The sequence below is a fragment of the Oreochromis niloticus genome, linkage group LG17 (genome assembly GCF_001858045.2).
Source record: "Oreochromis niloticus isolate F11D_XX linkage group LG17, O_niloticus_UMD_NMBU, whole genome shotgun sequence".
Taxonomy (NCBI): Eukaryota; Metazoa; Chordata; class Actinopteri; order Cichliformes; family Cichlidae; genus Oreochromis; species Oreochromis niloticus.
In genome coordinates this window covers 8,198,928-8,217,443 of record NC_031981.2, presented here as the reverse complement: position 1 = coordinate 8,217,443, position 18,516 = coordinate 8,198,928, and the positions used below count along the sequence as shown (strand labels likewise).

General features: G+C 39.5%; 1 protein-coding gene and 1 non-coding gene across 3 annotated transcripts in view; one reads left to right on the top strand and one right to left on the bottom strand.

The window, feature by feature from the left end:
• Positions 1 to 18,516, bottom strand: part of pdzrn4 (PDZ domain containing ring finger 4) — a 45,054-nt gene that overhangs the window by 12,942 nt on the left and 13,596 nt on the right. For both annotated transcript variants that reach the window (XM_025899698.1, XM_005455614.4), the window contains 2 exons: positions 4,764 to 5,029; positions 3,870 to 3,972 (listed from right to left, as the gene is read on the bottom strand). In XM_025899698.1, coding sequence (XP_025755483.1) covers positions 3,870 to 3,972; positions 4,764 to 5,029 — 369 coding nt within the window. The remainder of the gene's footprint in view (positions 1 to 3,869; positions 3,973 to 4,763; positions 5,030 to 18,516) is intronic.
• Positions 13,410 to 13,482, top strand: trnak-cuu (transfer RNA lysine (anticodon CUU)). Its single transcript has one exon. It is a non-coding gene; the product is annotated as a tRNA-Lys (tRNA).

Sequence of the window (18,516 nt, the reverse complement as noted above, 5' to 3'; positions counted from 1 at the left end):
AAATTTAAGAACAATAAGCATAAATCATCCACTCATCCAAACGATATACACTCAGTGGGCACTTTATTAGGCACACCTAGTATCAGGTTGGACCCCCTTTTGCCTTGAGAACTGTTTTAATTCTTCTTCAGATACTTGGTCCATACTGGCACGATAGTATCAAACAACTGCTGCAGACTAGTTAGCTGAACATCCATGATGTGGATCTCCTGCTCCACCTATACATTGTTTAAAGCGACAGCCTATCTAATTATTGCTACTGTCTGTGTCCATCCCTTTATGACCACAGTTTACCGGCAGTATCTTCTGTTGGCTTCTTGCAGCAAGGTAGTGTGCTATGTCACAAAGGTTAAATGATCCCAAACTGGTTTCTTGAACATAACAATGTACTCAATTGGTCTCCACATTCACCACATCTAAATCCAATAGAGCACCTCTAGGATGTGTTAGGGCCAAAACAAGGCAGTATGGATTCATGACAAATCTGGTGCCAAATTCTGATCCTGTTGAATTTTCATAGAAGAAATTGAATTTTGGCGAATCCGTGTGAATTATAGCTTCAGTTTCCTGTTGTCAGCTGACAGGAATGGCACCCAGTGTTGGTTTTTGCTGCTGTAGCCCATCTACTTGAAGGTTGAATGTGTTGTGCATTCAGAAATACTGAATGTGTGGTTGTAATTATGGTTATTTGAGTTCCTACTGCCTTCCTATCAGCTATAAGCAGTCTGGTCATTCTCCTCTACCCCAGAGAACTGCCGCTGAATTGATTTTTTCTTTTTCAGAACATTCTTTATAAACCCAGAGATGTTTGTGCAGAAAAATCTCAGTAGATCAGCAGTTTCATACTCAGTCCAGCCTGTCTGGTATCACCAACCACGCCATGTTCAAAGTCACTTAAATCATCCCCCATTCTGATGCTTGGTTTGAACTTTAGCTACAGTAGTCATCTTGGCCTTGTCTTCATGCCTAAATGCATCAAGTTGCTGTCATTTGATGAGCTATTTAGATATTAGCGTTAACAAGCAGTTGAACAGGTGTACATACCTAAGTGGGTTGTGATAAATTCTTATAAAAATGAGCAGTTTGCTAACAAAGCCATGCTGAATACTCATTTGGTCCTGATCTAGGACGCATTGCCTTGGAATTTGCACAGCTGTGGTTTGTCATTATTGGTGCCCAGAGAACACATTTTAATGATGATCCCATCACATTTACTATAGGACCTATAAGGCAGCACCACATTTGTGCTTGTTTGTTAAATGCCTTTTCAGCTAAACGTGATGAATGATCAGTGTAATTTAAGTGATCCCCCGGCACCTGACTTTAACAAGTTAATTACTGGTCTAAAACAATGACCTCACAATCGAAATTCCCTTCAGCTTCAGCTGTACATTGCTAATAGCTAATTAGGCAATCTTGAGAAGCTAGGATTATAATTGACATGCTAAATATTGCATAGCTGTGTATATACTGTGAACATGTTAGCATTCTGGCATTAGTAAAGAACTTGCCTCGAATTCCATGGCTAAAGACTCATAGGCTTGTTATGATATACAGCAGATGCTGTTTGAAATGATTAGCCACTTTAATTAAAATGCCACAGATTTCATCTACAAGTTTTTTTTTTCCCTCTCACTGAAACAGTGAGTGCTTGCTCTTCATCCACAACATATTCACAATTTCTATTCAGCTTGAAGTGGCTGACTGAAAAGGCGCACAAATATTTCTGACAGACAGTTCGTGATAAAAGGGAAACTAACTGCCTGTGAATAAAACATACAGGTAATTCAACAGGGAGGCTTTTCAGAGAGGGATTTTCTTTTTGTACAATTATATGAAGAATGGCCTTCCGTCCTAAATCCAGGGACTTTGCTATGCTATACAAAACAATCTAAAGAGCAGATGCTGCTTTGACAAGGGGTGGCCAATTTTCTTCTATTATTGCAGTCTGCAATTTTTCTTGTATTGTTAGATTTGTGAGCATTGTACATCTTGGCCAACCTTGTATTATCTTCTTAGATTGTGTATAACTGACACATGGTGTCCTCTGTTCTCCTGCATCAATGGAAAATAAGTTTTAGCTGTTCTTATTAAAATAACATCATTAGCTAAATGAGGTTTTTATTCCACAGGTATTGTGCAATGTCTGTCTTTAGGTCCAGCTAACGAATTGCAGAGCTTTGATGCATACTGAAGTCTTTCACATTGTTGTAGAGGAATTCTGGCCCACTATTCTTTACAGGGGTGCTTCGGTTCATTAAGGTTTGCAGACATGTGTTTATGCACTGTTCTATAAGGTCCATACACAGCATTTCTATCAGGTTGATCTCTGGACGGAGCCATTGCGTCACCTTGATTCTTTTCTTTTTCAGCTATTCTGTCGTAGGTCTGCTGTTGGGATTATTGCCCTGTTGCAGGACGAAGTTTTAGACAGACAGCCTCACATTTAATTCCAGAATAAGAATATTTTGGTATACAGTGTAGTTCATGGTCAACTCAATGGCAGCAAAGTGCCCATGTCCTGTGGCTGCAAAACAAACCCAAATCATTACCACTTTGATATCATATGTTTAAAGGGCATTGTTTCAGAGGTCTGTAGTAGTAAAGAACCTGGCTGCTACTTACCTTCCTAATTACTGTGGAAGAAGTACAAGTGTACTTGTATAGCAAGATTGGCCACTTATGTAAATAAATCTACATGTCTGAGTTCACAGCAGGTTTTTTTTTTAGCTGATTTTGTCTACTTTGGTACAGTTTTTGCTATTAAGTTAAACAACGACTTTATTACATTGCAAGGTGGCAACTGCTTTCATTTTGTTATAACTGAATTCAGTGTTGTACACAAACACTCATAATGGAAATTTGATTTTGTAAAAGCAAATGTTAGTGCTGTGTTATTGCTAGTGCTATGGACTCCTAGAATTGTAGCGTAAAATTAAAACCTAACCTAAACAGCCTAGCCTAGCTAGCTGCCAGATTATCTCATTATAGGTTGTCCATCCAGATCATTTCATAACATATATTATCCCCATGTTTGTTCGTCTAAAGAATGCAAGGTTTCCTTTATCTTATTGTTCCATTAATTCAATTCAATTCAATTCAATTTTATTTATATAGCGCCAAATCACAACAAAAGTCGCCTCAAGGCGCTTTATATTGTACAATAGATCGCACAATAATAAATACAGAGAAAACCCCAACAATCATATCATATGACCCCCTATGAGCAAGCACTTTGGCGACAGTGGGAAGGAAAAACTCCCTTTTAACAGGAAGAAACCTCCGGCAGAACCAGGCTCAGGGAGGGGCGGCCGTCTGCTGCGACCGGTTGGGGTGAGAGAAGGAAAACAGGATGAAAGACATGCTGTGGAAGAGAGACAGAGATTAATAACAGATATGATTCGATGCAGAGAGGTCTATTAACACATAGTGAGTGGCTGGAAAGGAAAAACTCAATGCATCATGGGAATCCCCGGCAGCCTACGTCTATTGCAGCATAACTAAGGGAGGATTCAGGGTCACCTGGTCCAGCCCTAACTATATGCTTTAGCAAAAAGGAAAGTTTTAAGCCTAATCTTGAAAGTAGAGATAGTGTCTGTCTCCCGAATCCAAACTGGAAGCTGGTTCCACAGAAGAGGGGCCTGAAAACTGAAGGCTCTGCCTCCCATTCTACTTTTAAATACTCTCATTAAATTCTTTTCATTTGTAAATTTTGTGTAGGCTCAAACAAAAAGGTGATTTTGTTTTATTTTAGCAAAGAAGGACGTATACGTGAGGTGCGAGGAAGAAATCTCTAACAGTGGCTGGTTGGAAAAGATGTAACACATACTCTTGAGAGTGATCACTGAAAAGATGATGCAAGACTGTACCTCATACTCATACTCTACGATCCTCTCCACATCTGCTGTGGTGTTAGACAGGTACTCTGGACATTCATAAAACTCATGTTCCATGGTGTGGATTGAGTGACAGCTAGAAAAAAAGAAGAAAAGGTAGAATGTTAAAGATCATTAAAATATGTGCTGGTTATCTCTTTGCTTCGTGGCAGTCAGTTTATTTCAGTTTAGTCAGATCATTAAATAGACAGACGCTGTTCAAATCCATGGAGCGATATTGCAGACACCACACAAGGGGTGTATAATTTCATATAAAGGACAGCTATGTTGCCAGCTATTGTAAGTTATTATTTTGTATCACATTTCTTAATAATGGTTCTCATTTCACCACAAAACTCCAAACAAGCAATTTGGTAATCAACTATTGCCCTCATAAAGCCATGACCTCTGCAAAATTGTCACAATGTAACAGCCTCTCTGTAATCACTGACCACGACTAGCATATTCGTAGTTTTATGGGACAAAGTGATTTCATTTGTTGCCAAGCCAAGCCCTGTAAACAGCCACAGAATGGATGTAGCATCAGAATGCCTGCTCTATCAGCCCATTGGCTTTTAATCGCCCAGCAAAAGGTCCCATTACAGAAAATGGATGTAGCACACCGAAGCAATTATTACATGTGGGTTTGGCTCTGCATAATGATATCAGAGTACTTAGCGTTCCAGGGGGTTTCTGAACCATGATACGGCTGCTTAATAGCTACTAGGAAATGAAAGAAAACGGCGTTGAAACCTCCGGTAAGCTTCAGATTCATTTGGGCCAGGAAGAATATAATTCCCTAGTTGTGGTTAAAAACATTTAGAGGAAGGATCTCCATCCTGTGTAACATTAACACTCATTTACCTTTACCTAAGTGCTTGCTCTCACCTGTCAGACAGCAGGAAGGGACAAATGTCAGGAACTGGTGGGGTAGCAGGCCGAAGCTTGGCCAGTGCCATAATATGTTCAAAGGTGATGTCTGTTTGCGTGCACACATCGACCACACACACATCCTGCGGCGAGCTGGTGCTGTTATGTACGACAGCCGCTGCGGCTCTGGTGGGCGTACGTCGGAGAACCTGGACAACGATAGGGTCTCGCCTGATGGCCTCCACCACTGCCTCATCATGTTCAACCTTGGCCAAACCATTCACCTGGGGGAAAACAGAAAGCAAATAGTTTCAGGAAGTGAGTCTTGCAATTTGTCACTGTGAGAAAGCAAAGAAAACAAGCCTTGTATTTAAGATCCTAGTGTTTTTTTTGTTAATCCAGGATGCATCTGAGAGCCATCCACGCTCTTTTCAGGAGCAACTGGTTCCACATTCACACCTAAAAATCTCAGTACATGTATAACTCTCCACAGTTAAGCACTAATAGCTTCCAATGAAGCAACTACCATATGAGTTAAGTGCTTTTATAAAGGGCACTTTGCCTGTAATTCTTGATGCCGAGAGCACCTTACATACAGCACTCTCCTGTTTTTTTTTAAATAACACAGCACACTTTTCCCAGCAGGTTCAAACATTTTAACTGTTGACCAGTTATTCAAAAATGTGCTAACCTTTCAGTTGGTAGTAAATCCACAGAGACTGTACTAGAAAATACAGAGATTGCTTTTGAGAATACTCCCTAAGCATGCTTTAATGGGCAGTTTTGCCTCATGTTCTTCTGCAAATCAGTCTAACTCAGATGCATTATTTACTCTGAATCCCTACCATTAGGCCCATTAGATGCAGAATAATAATAATAATGATTTAGGGAAATTAGCAAAGTGGAGTGAGTAGACTTCACTCCACTGGGAGCACCAGTTTTAGCAAGTAGCACTTACTTAAATCGCAAGATCAGAAAATGTTGAGCCACAGGAGAGGCAACTGAGAACAGATATGCTGGTAAAAATTCATTACCAAAGTGTCGTGATTCCTACCCTATGGGTGGAAATTGTTGTTTTTCTTTTCAATGATTTATAATGTAGAGGTTTAGGCATGCTGGCTGAACAAAGAACTGTCTCACTGTGAGTGCTGAGACTTTTTTGTTTATATCTTTAATTTAAATTTGAATGAATATATAACAACTTATTTCTTTTTAGTTGCCATAGTTGAAGATCTGTCGAAACCATGTTTGTGCTTTAACTTGGATGGTAAACAGTGTAAAGATCTCCTTTAAAGATAAACCAAAGCATGAACCAATCTGTGGGTCTGGAGAATCGTTATAACCTTAAACAAATGAAACACAGAAACAACGTATGGTCCTCCAGTTGATCCAGTCAAGTTGCTACAGTTTCTGTATATTCTTATGTACCTATTTCTTTAATGAGCTCAATGTCACCTTAACACTTTTACTGAACTGACCTATAGAATTTTGACCTGTGCTGACATTTGGCATTGGTCAAGCAACCGACCCTCTGGGAAGTGCTCATTAGCAGCAAAGTCTCTGTTTTGTACAACTGGTTTTTGCTATTATGTTGCACTCATATGTGACAAATTTGTTGCCGTTTTTAGGACCAACACAAGTTCATCAGTACACACCAAATCCTGGCAACTATACTGTTGAAATCAACGGAAATGTCCCTGTTTACTCTGCTTATGCTCATCCTAAAGAACGTGTCGAGAAAGTTTCATCACATATTTAAGTTGTAATGAGGTCCAGATGGGCACATTAATCTCCAATCAGTGGGAATGCTCTGTAAGGCCGAAACTGTTTGTTCGGGTAAACCTGCCGGCGTGTTTACCTGCTGTTGTTCCTCTATTCAATCTGACTATTGAGGAGGTAAATGGGCGCAGATTAATAGCCAGCAGATGTGACAAAGACCGGGGATAATGACTCAGAACGTGTAGGTTTTATGTGCGTGTGTGTTTGTCTGCAAGTGTTTGTGAATCGCGCATTTTGAAGATCATATGCATTAAATCTATGGCTTTTGGGATAATTAAGCCACAAATGAGGAGATAAAGAGACGCAGACAAGTTCGAAAAATGTTTTAAAGCTTTGAGACAATTAAGATGTGGACTGTGGAGACATTTTCTGAGTCACAAAGTAAATTTATGTATTTCTTTTTCTTGCGTATTTGCAGCTCCCTGCTGTTGATGCATTTTTAACTTGTGAATTTAATTAAGTCACAGCATCTACCTTTCTATCTGTATGTGTGTGGGGGCGTGAATAAGCATATATGGGAGCAGAGCATCCATAAGCACTAGGTGTATTAAGACATATATAGGCGTGCAGATTCCATCAATATGAAGCAGTAATTCCATTTTGATGACAAGATCCCTTTCTCATTACTGAAGCATGCTCCTGTGACCAAGGTGACAAAGAGACAATATTACAGCATTGCATCATCTATATGACCTGCAGAAGCTCCAAGAGGATGTTAAAAATAGCATCAGTTCAAGGAGGCCCATGGGGACAACTGTAATGAACCAACAATCTAAGCAGAGCCTTCATATACTTCTGAAGTTAAAGGTTATCATTGCCAATAAAAAGAGTTCCCAGTAGACTTAAACTAAAGCTTCTTTTCTGTCCAAACATTCTTCCCGAAAGGTCGAGGTCCAAAGTGGTCTGCTACACCTGGAGTGGAATGAATTTTGTATACTGTAGTTCATGTGTGTGTTTCTTTAGGTGTTCAGCGAGCGCAGTGATCAGTAAGTTGATCAGTAAGTCGAAAAAGTACTATTTGACCGTTTTATAGTTGTACTTAAGGTTTTCCATTTTCCAAACTTCATTTTACGAATAGAAAAAATAAAGTTTCAAAACTTAAAATTGAATTAAAATAAAATATCAAGATATCTGTATATCTAATTTCTAATATAATATCTAAATGATTTATTTCAAGGGAGCTTAACAGTGCCAAATTACAAATTCTATAGAGTAGCAGATGCTGCTACTGCTGCTAATTCTGCAAAAGTTAGGTAATTAGTAAGATATCTTTAATATGTACTTTTTATATAAAGTATGCTTGAAATTATCTGCTGTCTGTTGCTATAACAAACTGATGTCTTAACACATTACAGCATCAATACAGATTTTTGAGTAATTGTAATTAGTAAAGAAAATGTAGCTTAGCTTATCTGTAGCTAGTGCTGTCTTCCCAGATAGTGTGGACCAGCAGATACATCTCGCTATCAGTGGGTCACCTTTTGTCTCCAGGACTATCTTGATTCTTGATGACATAGATTCAGCAAAGTGCAAGTAACCAATTGAGCTTTGTGACATGGCATATGGTCCTGCTAAAAGCAGTCAATAGGAGAGCTACACTTTGACCTCAAAGGAATAGACCTGGTCCGCAACAAAAATGTCCAGTTAGTACTTACGGGCCTAAATATCCACCACATCATTACACCACCAGCAGCAGCCTGAAAGCCCATGAAAGGCAAGATGGATCCATGCTTTAGTGTTGTTTACACTAAATTCTGATGCTAACATCTAAATCAAGAATCATCAGAACAGGTAACATTTTTCTATTTTTCTATTTTCTGTTTTTGTCCAAGTTTCCTGTTTTTAGCTGATAAGGGTGGCGCCCAGTGTGGAGTTCTGCTGGTTTAAGCGTTAGCATGATGATCTTCTGCATGGTTATTTAAATAACTGTTACCTTCCCATCAGCTGAAAGTAGTCTGGCCATTCTTCTCTAACACCAACAAGGCATTTTCTCCCTTCCTGTCTTCCTTCCCTCACCCCCAATCAGTCACGGCACATGGCCCGAGCCTGGTTTTGCTGTAGGTTTCTTCTTTTTAAAATGAAGTTTTTCCTTCCCGCTGTCACCAAGTGCTTGCTCATTTGGGGTTTTTCTCTCATGTTATTGTAGTTTTTACCTTACATTATAAACTGCCTTTTCAGGGGCCAGTTGTTATGATTTGATGCTATATAACAAAAACTGAATTGAATATCTGTGTTATCCTAGACTTCCTTTAGTCCAAGTAAGCTGTCCCTTTTCTTTGTCAAGTCTGAATTGTTAGAATTTGCTTTGATATTTTACTTTAATGACTAGAAAGAATTTGGCACTATCAAGCTTCACCTCCAAGCTATCTGTAATATTTTGCTGCCTTTGATGCAGGCATTTCACACACCGTTGCCTATAAAGGGTTACTAGTGGACCATGATGAAGAAATGATTGTTATATGTCTTGAAAGTGGGCTGAAAGTAGCACAGAATCTGGCCTAAAGCATTTAATATTCTCTATATGTCTGGTCACCTTTTAAATGTGTCAAAGGGTTTTATCAGTTAGCCACTAAGATGGTTAAATGTTGTTTCCTCTTTTGAAATCCAATAGGAGAGATAAGAAAAGCCAAGCGATAACAGCAAGTGTTTCTAGGGGGGAGCTTGCATCTAGCTGTACTTTTGAATGGTTGTGTTTGCTGCACAGAGATAAGATGGAAAGCACTCAGCCTCGCAGCTAAATCTGACAGATATGGTGTCATTGTGAGCAAATGGAAGCCAACACACAGAGAAGACATGCACACACACAATTCCAGCATTACATTAGCTCCAGACAGACTTTAAACAGCACTACGATATGGCTGCTGCGACCACGTTTGACTGAATAATACCAGCATCTTCTACTGAATAAGTTCACAATGGGCCACGAAACAATAAGCTGCTGAAAAGAACCCCCCCTCCATTTATTCAACCCTGACCTCATCTGCCCCGAAGAGATGCAAGCTCAACACCACCAGTATTTTCTTTTTCTTTCTTTTCTTTTCTTTCTTTTTTTTTTTTTTAGATCAGATCATGATCGCAATTTTTGTGAACTTAAGCTGAATGCATGCAAGACTGCTTTTACATCCATGGAAATTGCCATATTATGATGAATAAGGAAACGCAGGTGGTGTGCCCTGGTAATCTGCCAAATCTCATTTCTCTTTCTTCTTTTGTTGTATTGAGATGATTCGAGAGGGCCCACTGTCAAATGTCTCATTTCAATAATAAAAGTCAATAATAAAACACATGCAATATCTCCTAGTGCTGCAGAAGCAAAGAAGCTCCTGGTTTCATACATTTGAGTGACAGGCTGTTCAACTGGTGAGCTATATGCTCGGCCAACTGAATAAGATGTGACGCATGTATGACAAGCAGCCAGGGAAAACTAGCAGAACAAATCTGAGTGGGATTAAATAAAGCTTTATTTGAATCTGCCTTTCTAAAGCCTTGAGTTATATTATCATCTAAAGGTTTACATTATATAGACTCATTTCGCAAAGGCTCAGATACATAAACGGTATATAAAAAATGGATGTAGCCAACCTTAGACCACTTACTGGTTTTGCTATTTTAATCTGTTTAAATCAGATGTTACAAGTGCATTTTACTGAGAAACTAAGCATCCTTGCACGCTCGTACAGCTTTTCAGTCAAGTCCACTGCTTATGCACCCTAACCCTTTCAATCCAATTTTATTTATATAGGGCCAAATCACAACAACAGTCACCTCTAAGCACTTTATATTTTAAAGACCATACAATAATACAGAGAAAACCCCAAGACTCTGACGAGCCCATGTCACTTGCGGGAAAGTAGGATAGAAAAAACCCCTTTAAACAGGAAGAAACGTCTGTCAGAACCAGGCTCGGAAGGGGCAGCCATCTGCTGCAACTGGTTGGGGTTGAATGGATGATGAATCGAAAAAGAAATTCCATGTTGTATTAAATAAGACTTGAAAATCTCGTTCAAGAAGAGTTTACTGAGCACATAGAGCTTTTCCCAGTCAAGCCACATCCATCTTTTATATGCAGTCTGTGGTTAGTTAACCCTGTAAAGCCTGAACCATGAAATAATTGCCTCTAAATTTAAATTTTGGGAAGCTGGTATGTTTATCAAATCATCAAATAAATAAATAAAAAAAATGTATCAGTTTTAATTTGCATTAAAGCTGCAATCATAATTAATCATAGTAGCAATGCATGTGTCTGTATGCATACATTGGATTTTTCAGGAATAGAAAAATTCCCATAAATAATGTAGAGGACTCAACAATTAATGTATGAGATATGATACACTTGGCAGTTTAACCTGGAAGTGAACCTGTTAACAGTTAACTGCATTTAGCTGTAGAATTTGTAAACTACTTCAGGTTTTAATTTGGTTAAACTAGAACACAATTCTTACAATGATTAATATCAGTTTAAAAATGGAGATTATGATTTGCTGTTCACGATTCTCCTTGACAGACATGGTGAATACAACACTGCTTTCTTGCCTGACTATAAGATACTATCTTCTCTCAAATTCAAAACCAATCGCACGTGATCTTTTGTTGATCAAGTGATCTTCAGTTTTTTCAAAGCGTGAGTGCCTTTTATGTGATATGAAAAGCCAAGCAGTTGAGTTTTAAATGGTCAAGTTTAGTTTCCTTAAAACTTTTAAAGTGCCCTGAAGTAAGAAAAGAAAAAACACAGCATGCAAAAGCTGCCACTTTAAAGCCATTAGAGAATCTGTATAGCTTTTAGACGTGACAGAGCGGCTTAAGTTCAAATGCAGCCCGGTCACAGCCAACTTCAAGCCGAGTGTGATGACTGTCTGAAGTAGATGAGTTTTGCTGCGATTATTTTGAACCTATTTTTAATTAGAGAATATGTGCTGAGCACGTAGCTCCTTTGCTAGCAAAATAAATGTAAGACAGGAAGTCCCTGTGCATTTGTGTGTCTGTCCTTCACCATGCACCATGAGTGGTCCTCATATTTTGGTTCCAAGGTATTTTCTGTTTCTCTGTCACAGCAGGAATTTTTTCAGCGATCTTAGCCTTTGTCGTCAGGTAATGAAAGCACGCTCACACTGTCTCACGGAGTGACTGCAGAGTGTGTTAAAGTCAAACTTATCACCTATCAACTGTTCCACCATCTTTATTATCATTAATTCAGTCTAAGCAACTAACAAAAGGCAACTTTATGTTTGATTATTTAGAAATGGCAAGCACGTTTTTAATGGCTTACTCCTACCAACTCAGGCCAATTGTTTTGGCTTGTGACCAACTGTAGCAGCTGGGGATGCGCTCAAGGGCACCTTTACATGCTTATAGTCACCTTAATAGCTGTCCATGGAGAGATGAATGTGTATTGTTGCACTCATCCAAACCAGAAACAATTCAGGTTAGAAACATTTAGAGCACGACCTTCTTTCAGAAGGAGAAGCTCAGGCTAAATCTGATTCTGTAAAAAAACTTTATTTACTTTGTTTATTCTTAAGTGTCCCTGTGCTTTTTTTTTGGGGGGGGGGGGGGGGGGGGCTTGTTCATCTTTTCCAATCAGAAACTGTTCACTATGCATTGTACTGCTCTGCTGTTTTACATTTCTGTATCACACCAATTAATCAAAGTGACAAGGTATTTAATGAGAGGCAATTAGAGTGTTAACCAAAATGCAAATCAGACGGGGAGGCAGACCGGGAAGGGGGCGGGGGGGCATTTTTTGTGTGTGTGTGTGTGATAAGCTAAGAGTTCAAGGAGATTTCACTTCATGCTTTTATTAGGACCCTTACTTGTCAAATTGAGTCAAGCAATTCCCGCTTGGACTTGTCTGCACCTGCGATCGCATCCGTGTCCGTGCCTGTGAGTGTGCGTACAAGTTGTTACAAGTGTCCTTCAGTGATTTTTTTTTCTATGTTGGCTCCTGCATAACAGGCGAAAACAACCAATTAGTTCTGCTCGAGGAAGATGGCATGACAACATGAAAAACAGATTAAAAAGCTGCTGTCGGGATGGATGTTAAGTAGCCCGCTCAGGTCACTCCCTTCCACATCACAGTGCCTGTGCGCTGAAGATTAGACTGTGTTTCCTCAAGGAAACACTTCACAACGCTGGCTTGTTGCTGCTGGAGCTTAGCCTCACAGGGAGCAAATGGTGGAAATGTTGCTACAGCGGAGTGTCCTTTAAATGGTCTTGCAGAAACTACAGAAGCTGGCGTTTTCCGTGTGTCTCTGTTTAATGATAATCGTTGAAAGTAACAGGCTGTTTTTTTGTCCTTCAACTACTTATCCTGCACTGAAAACCCTTCAACGTGGGTCATGGTCACCTCTCAAGTGTGCTTAAACAAGATGGAGTTTTCTGCTCTGAAGATTTGCTGTTATGTTTGTTTGGACAGTTAAAAGACAGTTTCTTATTTTTTCTTTTCCCTTCTGATTGTTTTAAAAAAAAAATGCATTGATTAGCATTTTTAAACATTAAGAGGCCAGTAAGGATCAAAACTCAGCAGGTATCTGAGTTAGTAGACTTCACAAACCGTGGTAATATTATTCTGTGAAAAACTATACAATCTAAGAGTCCTTCAACCATATCTTGATGACTTAACCCTTGGTTACAATCTGTTGTGGACACTGGCAAGGACAGCTGGAGACATGAAGGATGTTGTAGTTAATCCTGGTGTATGTCTGCTGCCTGGGGATTGCACAGTTGTAAGGGTATAATGTAAAGTCTCCGCAGACAAGTCTGCACACTCAGAAAAACTGATGGGCACAGGGATGTCTGCACAGACCTTCCCTCTCACAAATTTACATCACTTGGATCCATGTGGATTTTAGTGTGCTTGAAAAGTGTTGGTAATGGTTTACAGGTGTAGCCTGGCTAGCTCAGTCGGTAGAGCATGAGACTCTTAATCTCAGGGTCGTGGGTTCGAGCCCCACGTTGGGCGAAGTGGTTTTAAGTACAGAAGAAAGAGTTCAGTCCATCTTTCCCTTGTAATCTCAAAAAACCCTCTGACATTCAAGATGGGCAGTTTGTCGATGAAGAGCTGAAGCGACATAAAGTCTTAAAAACAATATAAATGGCTGACTGCTGCCAATTCTTTACATAATTTCCTCCTTTTCCGATGGTTTTGGTTTTGCATTTCCACCCTCACTTGACAGGAACTGTTTTTTGCACTAAAGTCTGCTCTGATAAAATTGGTTAATTCAGCTCAGTTGACAAAAAGAAACCAAGAGTCTTAAGCTACATCCAAACTGGAAGCATTTCACAGTGATGTACTGACCAGAGACCATAGGAAGTGAATGACATTCTGCGAAGCGTAATTTAAGGTTCCGTAAACGTGTCCGCTCGTGTATACATTTTCATTCGGCCATTGAGCAGAGTGGGGTTTTCACCAAGTACACCTCCCGTATGCATCTGCTGAATGCTGATTGGTTGACAAATGGGCCAGTATAGGAAAGGGAGCATGAGTGGAGTTCACTGGGAACGGGGAGAAGCATCAAAACAAACAGTACTACCTGGCACGAGAAGCCAGGTAGATAGAGCGCTTTTCCTGCTGAACGGATAAATTAGGCTTTAAGGCAACTACAGGCAAAAAAGCGCAGGCAACAGGAAGTGGGCAGGACTTAAGATGAACTTTTCTCTACTTCCAGGTGATCGACTGACGTGACTACCAATGATTGTGAAGAATAGCATATGACCTTGTAGTAAACACATTAGAAGGTTATCTTGGCAACTGAAACATAGACTGTCCGCAAGCGACAAGCCGTCAACTTCAAAGCGAAGAGGAAATCGCTTCCAGTGTGTTAGTAGCTTTATCCTCGCATTCAGATTTTGCATATACAGATACATTTAGAAGGATAGAGTGTTACCTTTTTCAAATATGCATCTCATCAGTGCACGCTAAATTAGTTTTTAAGGGTGTTCAATACCTTTGTGATTTACTGTCATTTAGAGAGGATTTCAAATTTAATGCTGCTCACAAAAAAAGCAAAACAAAAAATAACAGAGTCACGAATCTGTCAACATGAGCATCAGCGCACATCTTTTTGCAGCCCCACTGTCATGAATAGCACTTGAGCACTGACAAACAGCTATGGAGGATGAATATAAAGAAATAGTTCATAAAATCCGCTTACAAAAGGATTGTGTTTATGTCATATTCAGCTTTAAGAAAAAATCCTACAAACTTTTGTCACCAGTCGTCTCGTACACAATTTGTATGTTACTCTATATTCTTTTGATTGTACTTGTTGATGGTTTCACACACAATTTCTCCCTACTGTTAATACAATACTGACAGCAATTGTTTGCTTCTGTTTTATTTTTAATGGCTGATATGATATAATCAGTACTTTTATTTGTTAGATTCTTTTCAGTGGACTGATTTTCTTTGTCTTGTAGTCTAGGTGTTTTTCTCGTCTTTTTGTCTACAGTTAATCCATTTCAATTTGATTTAAAAGGTTAAAAAGTAGATTCTATATAGCCAAAGTTGCTATAAACAGATCCCGCATATCTCTGTGTTTCTGTTTTTGTTCTTTTTTCGAGTATTTCAAGGGTTTTCTCCTCTCTCGCTCCTCACGTCTATCTTTTCCTACCCCGGTGCGCCAACACCAGCAGTAAAACATGCACGCAGACATCAGAGCGTGTTGACTTGTGACTGTCATCCCAAGCAGCCGTTTTCTGATGTAAGTGGGGGGAAATCAGAGGTTATCATCTGTCAGGGAATGCATTAAGAACCATCTCATTTCCTGCTCTTTGTACCACTTCTATATGCAAGACGGGCTTCCTTTCAATTAGGCTTCATGAATACAGATCCTTCTTACTGGTTCAGCCTCAGAATGAAGCATGATTTGCCTTATTTTGTGCGTTTTGGGGGAAAAAATATTTTATTCATAAGACAGAGTGTGAGCTAGAGTTACTTTCAAAAAACAGCCTCCTACTGTATCATCCTTGAGACAATCCAAGCTATTTCAGCTTCAATTAAAAGATACTTTCATTCAGTTTCTACCTGATGATTAAAAAAAGCTAGATGGCAAGAGTCAAGAGGTTTGCTTCTTATCAACACCTACTCTAACCTGGCAGTTTGCTTCATTTTCTCTCATAAAATGACTAATGCCTTCTAGATGGGGGGCTCATACATCATGGCAGGGCCAATGTATCTGTGTTTAACTAATAGGCTCTGTGTCCTCAAGCAGCCAGGGATGGCACGGGTTATGACAAACTGCATCAACAAGACATTCATTACCCTCAACATCCTAGCAACCAAATCACAATTACCACGATCCAAGAGTGAGCATCCAACCCCACTGCCACGCTCCTATTCCCCGCACACCATGTCGCCAATGCATAAATTAGCCTCCTTTTGTCACACTGGGGGGTTGCCGGGTTGAGAATTAGCTCTGTTTGTTTTGCTCGTGATGAGATGGGATGCACTGATGATGGATGACTGCAAAACTTCTTTACTGACAAATCAATAAATGCGGTGTGAATCATTTTCACTCGTGCATCTGTACATATGAATGTGTCTGGGTGCCTGGAGAATAAGTGAATATTTTCATGTGTGCATTACACGCGTGTGTGTGTTCATAGCAGATAGCTGTTTTGACTGGCTAATGTACTTGGGTCTGCACTGTAGCAGGACTCTATTGTTGCTCTGAGTCCTCCCCACAGCCATTAGATCGCCATTAATCTCTCATCTGCCATTAAAACAACAGCCAGCGAGCCGAGCTTAACAATAGAGCGCCCCTTCCTCCAGCCCCTTGTTACGTACTAGCAATGAGTTTGAATTAGGCTCTCGGGGTCACCGATTAGACCCTAATAATTCATCCAGACGGCTGAGTTCACAAAGAGGTTACATGTAACACTTCTGTATGAGAAAATGTAACAACACTCCTGTATGTGCATAATTTTGAAATGTAGAAAAGGTTGAGTCTTGATTTCACTTAGTTACTAAATACCATGCAAACCCAGCCACATTTTGAAGATTTTGAAGGAAAAGAGGAAGACCACAGAAAAGGTTCGTGGATGTAGTGAAGCAGGACAAGCAGAGGGGTTGGTGAGACAAAACAAGATGCAGGGGCTAGGGTGAGATGCTGGCAGATGATCTGCTGGAGCAACCTCTGAAAGGAGCAGCTGGAAAGAAGAAGACTGCCTCATTTTCTTTTACAATGTTTTATCCTTGAAAGCCCTTTTCAAATAGAAAAAACAAGTCATCAGATTACAGCATTTCTACTTTAATATTTATGGCATTAATCATAAACCAGGACAAACCATTTCTCCTAAACCAATGTCGACTCATTTCTCGTATAAACTGAACAATAACCACCGTTTTTGTTATGATTCTCACTTTTACTTGGGAAACTAGTTACTATTAAGTCTTCTAATTATTATGAGTGTTATTATTTTTTTTTTAAGGATTAAAGGATGTAATGTATAGTAAATGACACTTCAAAAACTGATGTGGGATAAGAAATAAATAGAACTTGTCCAGCCTCATATCTTTAAGTGTGGCCATGTTGCGTTCGAGGACCGTTTTGTTTTTATTGTCTTGTGTGTACTCAACCCCATAGCTATGGGTTAGCCATACAGAAACATTGTCAGGGTTTTAACAGGTTCAAGGAACTGACACCATTACCATTACCAGCTAAGAGACACAGAGAAATCCAAGGCTGACTGTGACATCTGTTGGAAATTAGCCTCTTGGTGCGTGAAGCACTGAAGCAAGTAGCAACAAACATCTACCCTACTAACTTAGATTTTTAAGCAGGATTTTGCAGAAGAAAATATCAACATCATTTGTTAATTGATTGACAATAAACAACAAGATATTTAATATTTGTTTTGCCATGACGTTTGTGATCTATGTATGTTTAAATAAAATAATCTTAGTTATTCACATGGGCACAAATTTGGTTGAAGGCAAAAAAAAAACCAAAAAGAAGGAAGCTGGATGCAGAGGGCATAATTAGCAAAAGTGTTAAAGCTTGGGAAGTAAAAACATTTTACCGGGGAGCAGTAAAAATCAAAGATTTGTGTGCTGCTTTTTGCATAAAATTAAATCTTTTTCTTTCCTCTAAAGAAGCCTAGAGTGTGAACTTAACATTTTCCCTCCTCCTACCGAATTTTAGCCTATTTCATTTTAAAGTGATGCATGTTTATGCACACTGGAAGCACCTAACACATTAGCATTATTCATCACATGAAGCTCGGTCGGTCCGCCCTTTGGTGGGGAAGAAAAACGACTTCACACTTCACTAGCTGTGAGCGGCGAGAAGAGCTCCTTCCAGCAATGAAAAATACTTCCATCTAAAAGCATGGCTGGTTAGTTAAGTGAGAGACGCACTGTGGTGCAATTTACCCCTCATTCGACCCAGCTTAATCAAGGCTTAAACTGTATTCACCATTTCAGGCAGTAGAGTGTACGTCTGCAATATGACTGAGTGAATATCTAATCACGTTTGCCACCAACATAATATAAGGCGGATGATGATTAGTGGCTGGGGCTGTGCCGAATTTCAGACTGACTCGCTAAATCAGGCCATTGTTTCTCAAAATGTGTTGCATATCTGATTCATGTGAGTTTCCAAATAACAAGGCAGTGAAGCATATTGTAACGATGATGGCTCACTGAGTAAGAACACATGCACTCATCTTTTTGCTCCATGTTGTTTATCTCTCCTCACAAGAACGACTACAGCACAGGTCATGCCTTAAATGATCTATGACCTGGCCTGAAAAGGGCTTGCTGTAGCTGTGTGAAATATTATATTTGTTTAAAAGGTACAAAAGCAGTTGTTTGAAAAATGCAGCTCTTGGCACAAACTGGGTTGCTTTGTGTTATTTTTCCTACATAGAGTGAAAAATGTTTATTAAGGCCGCTCTCCCCAACAAGGGGTCTGTTGTGAAAGCTGTTATTACTTATAGGGTTGTTTTCTAGTATCCTGCATGAAGAAGTACATCTACAACATGAGCCTTGATC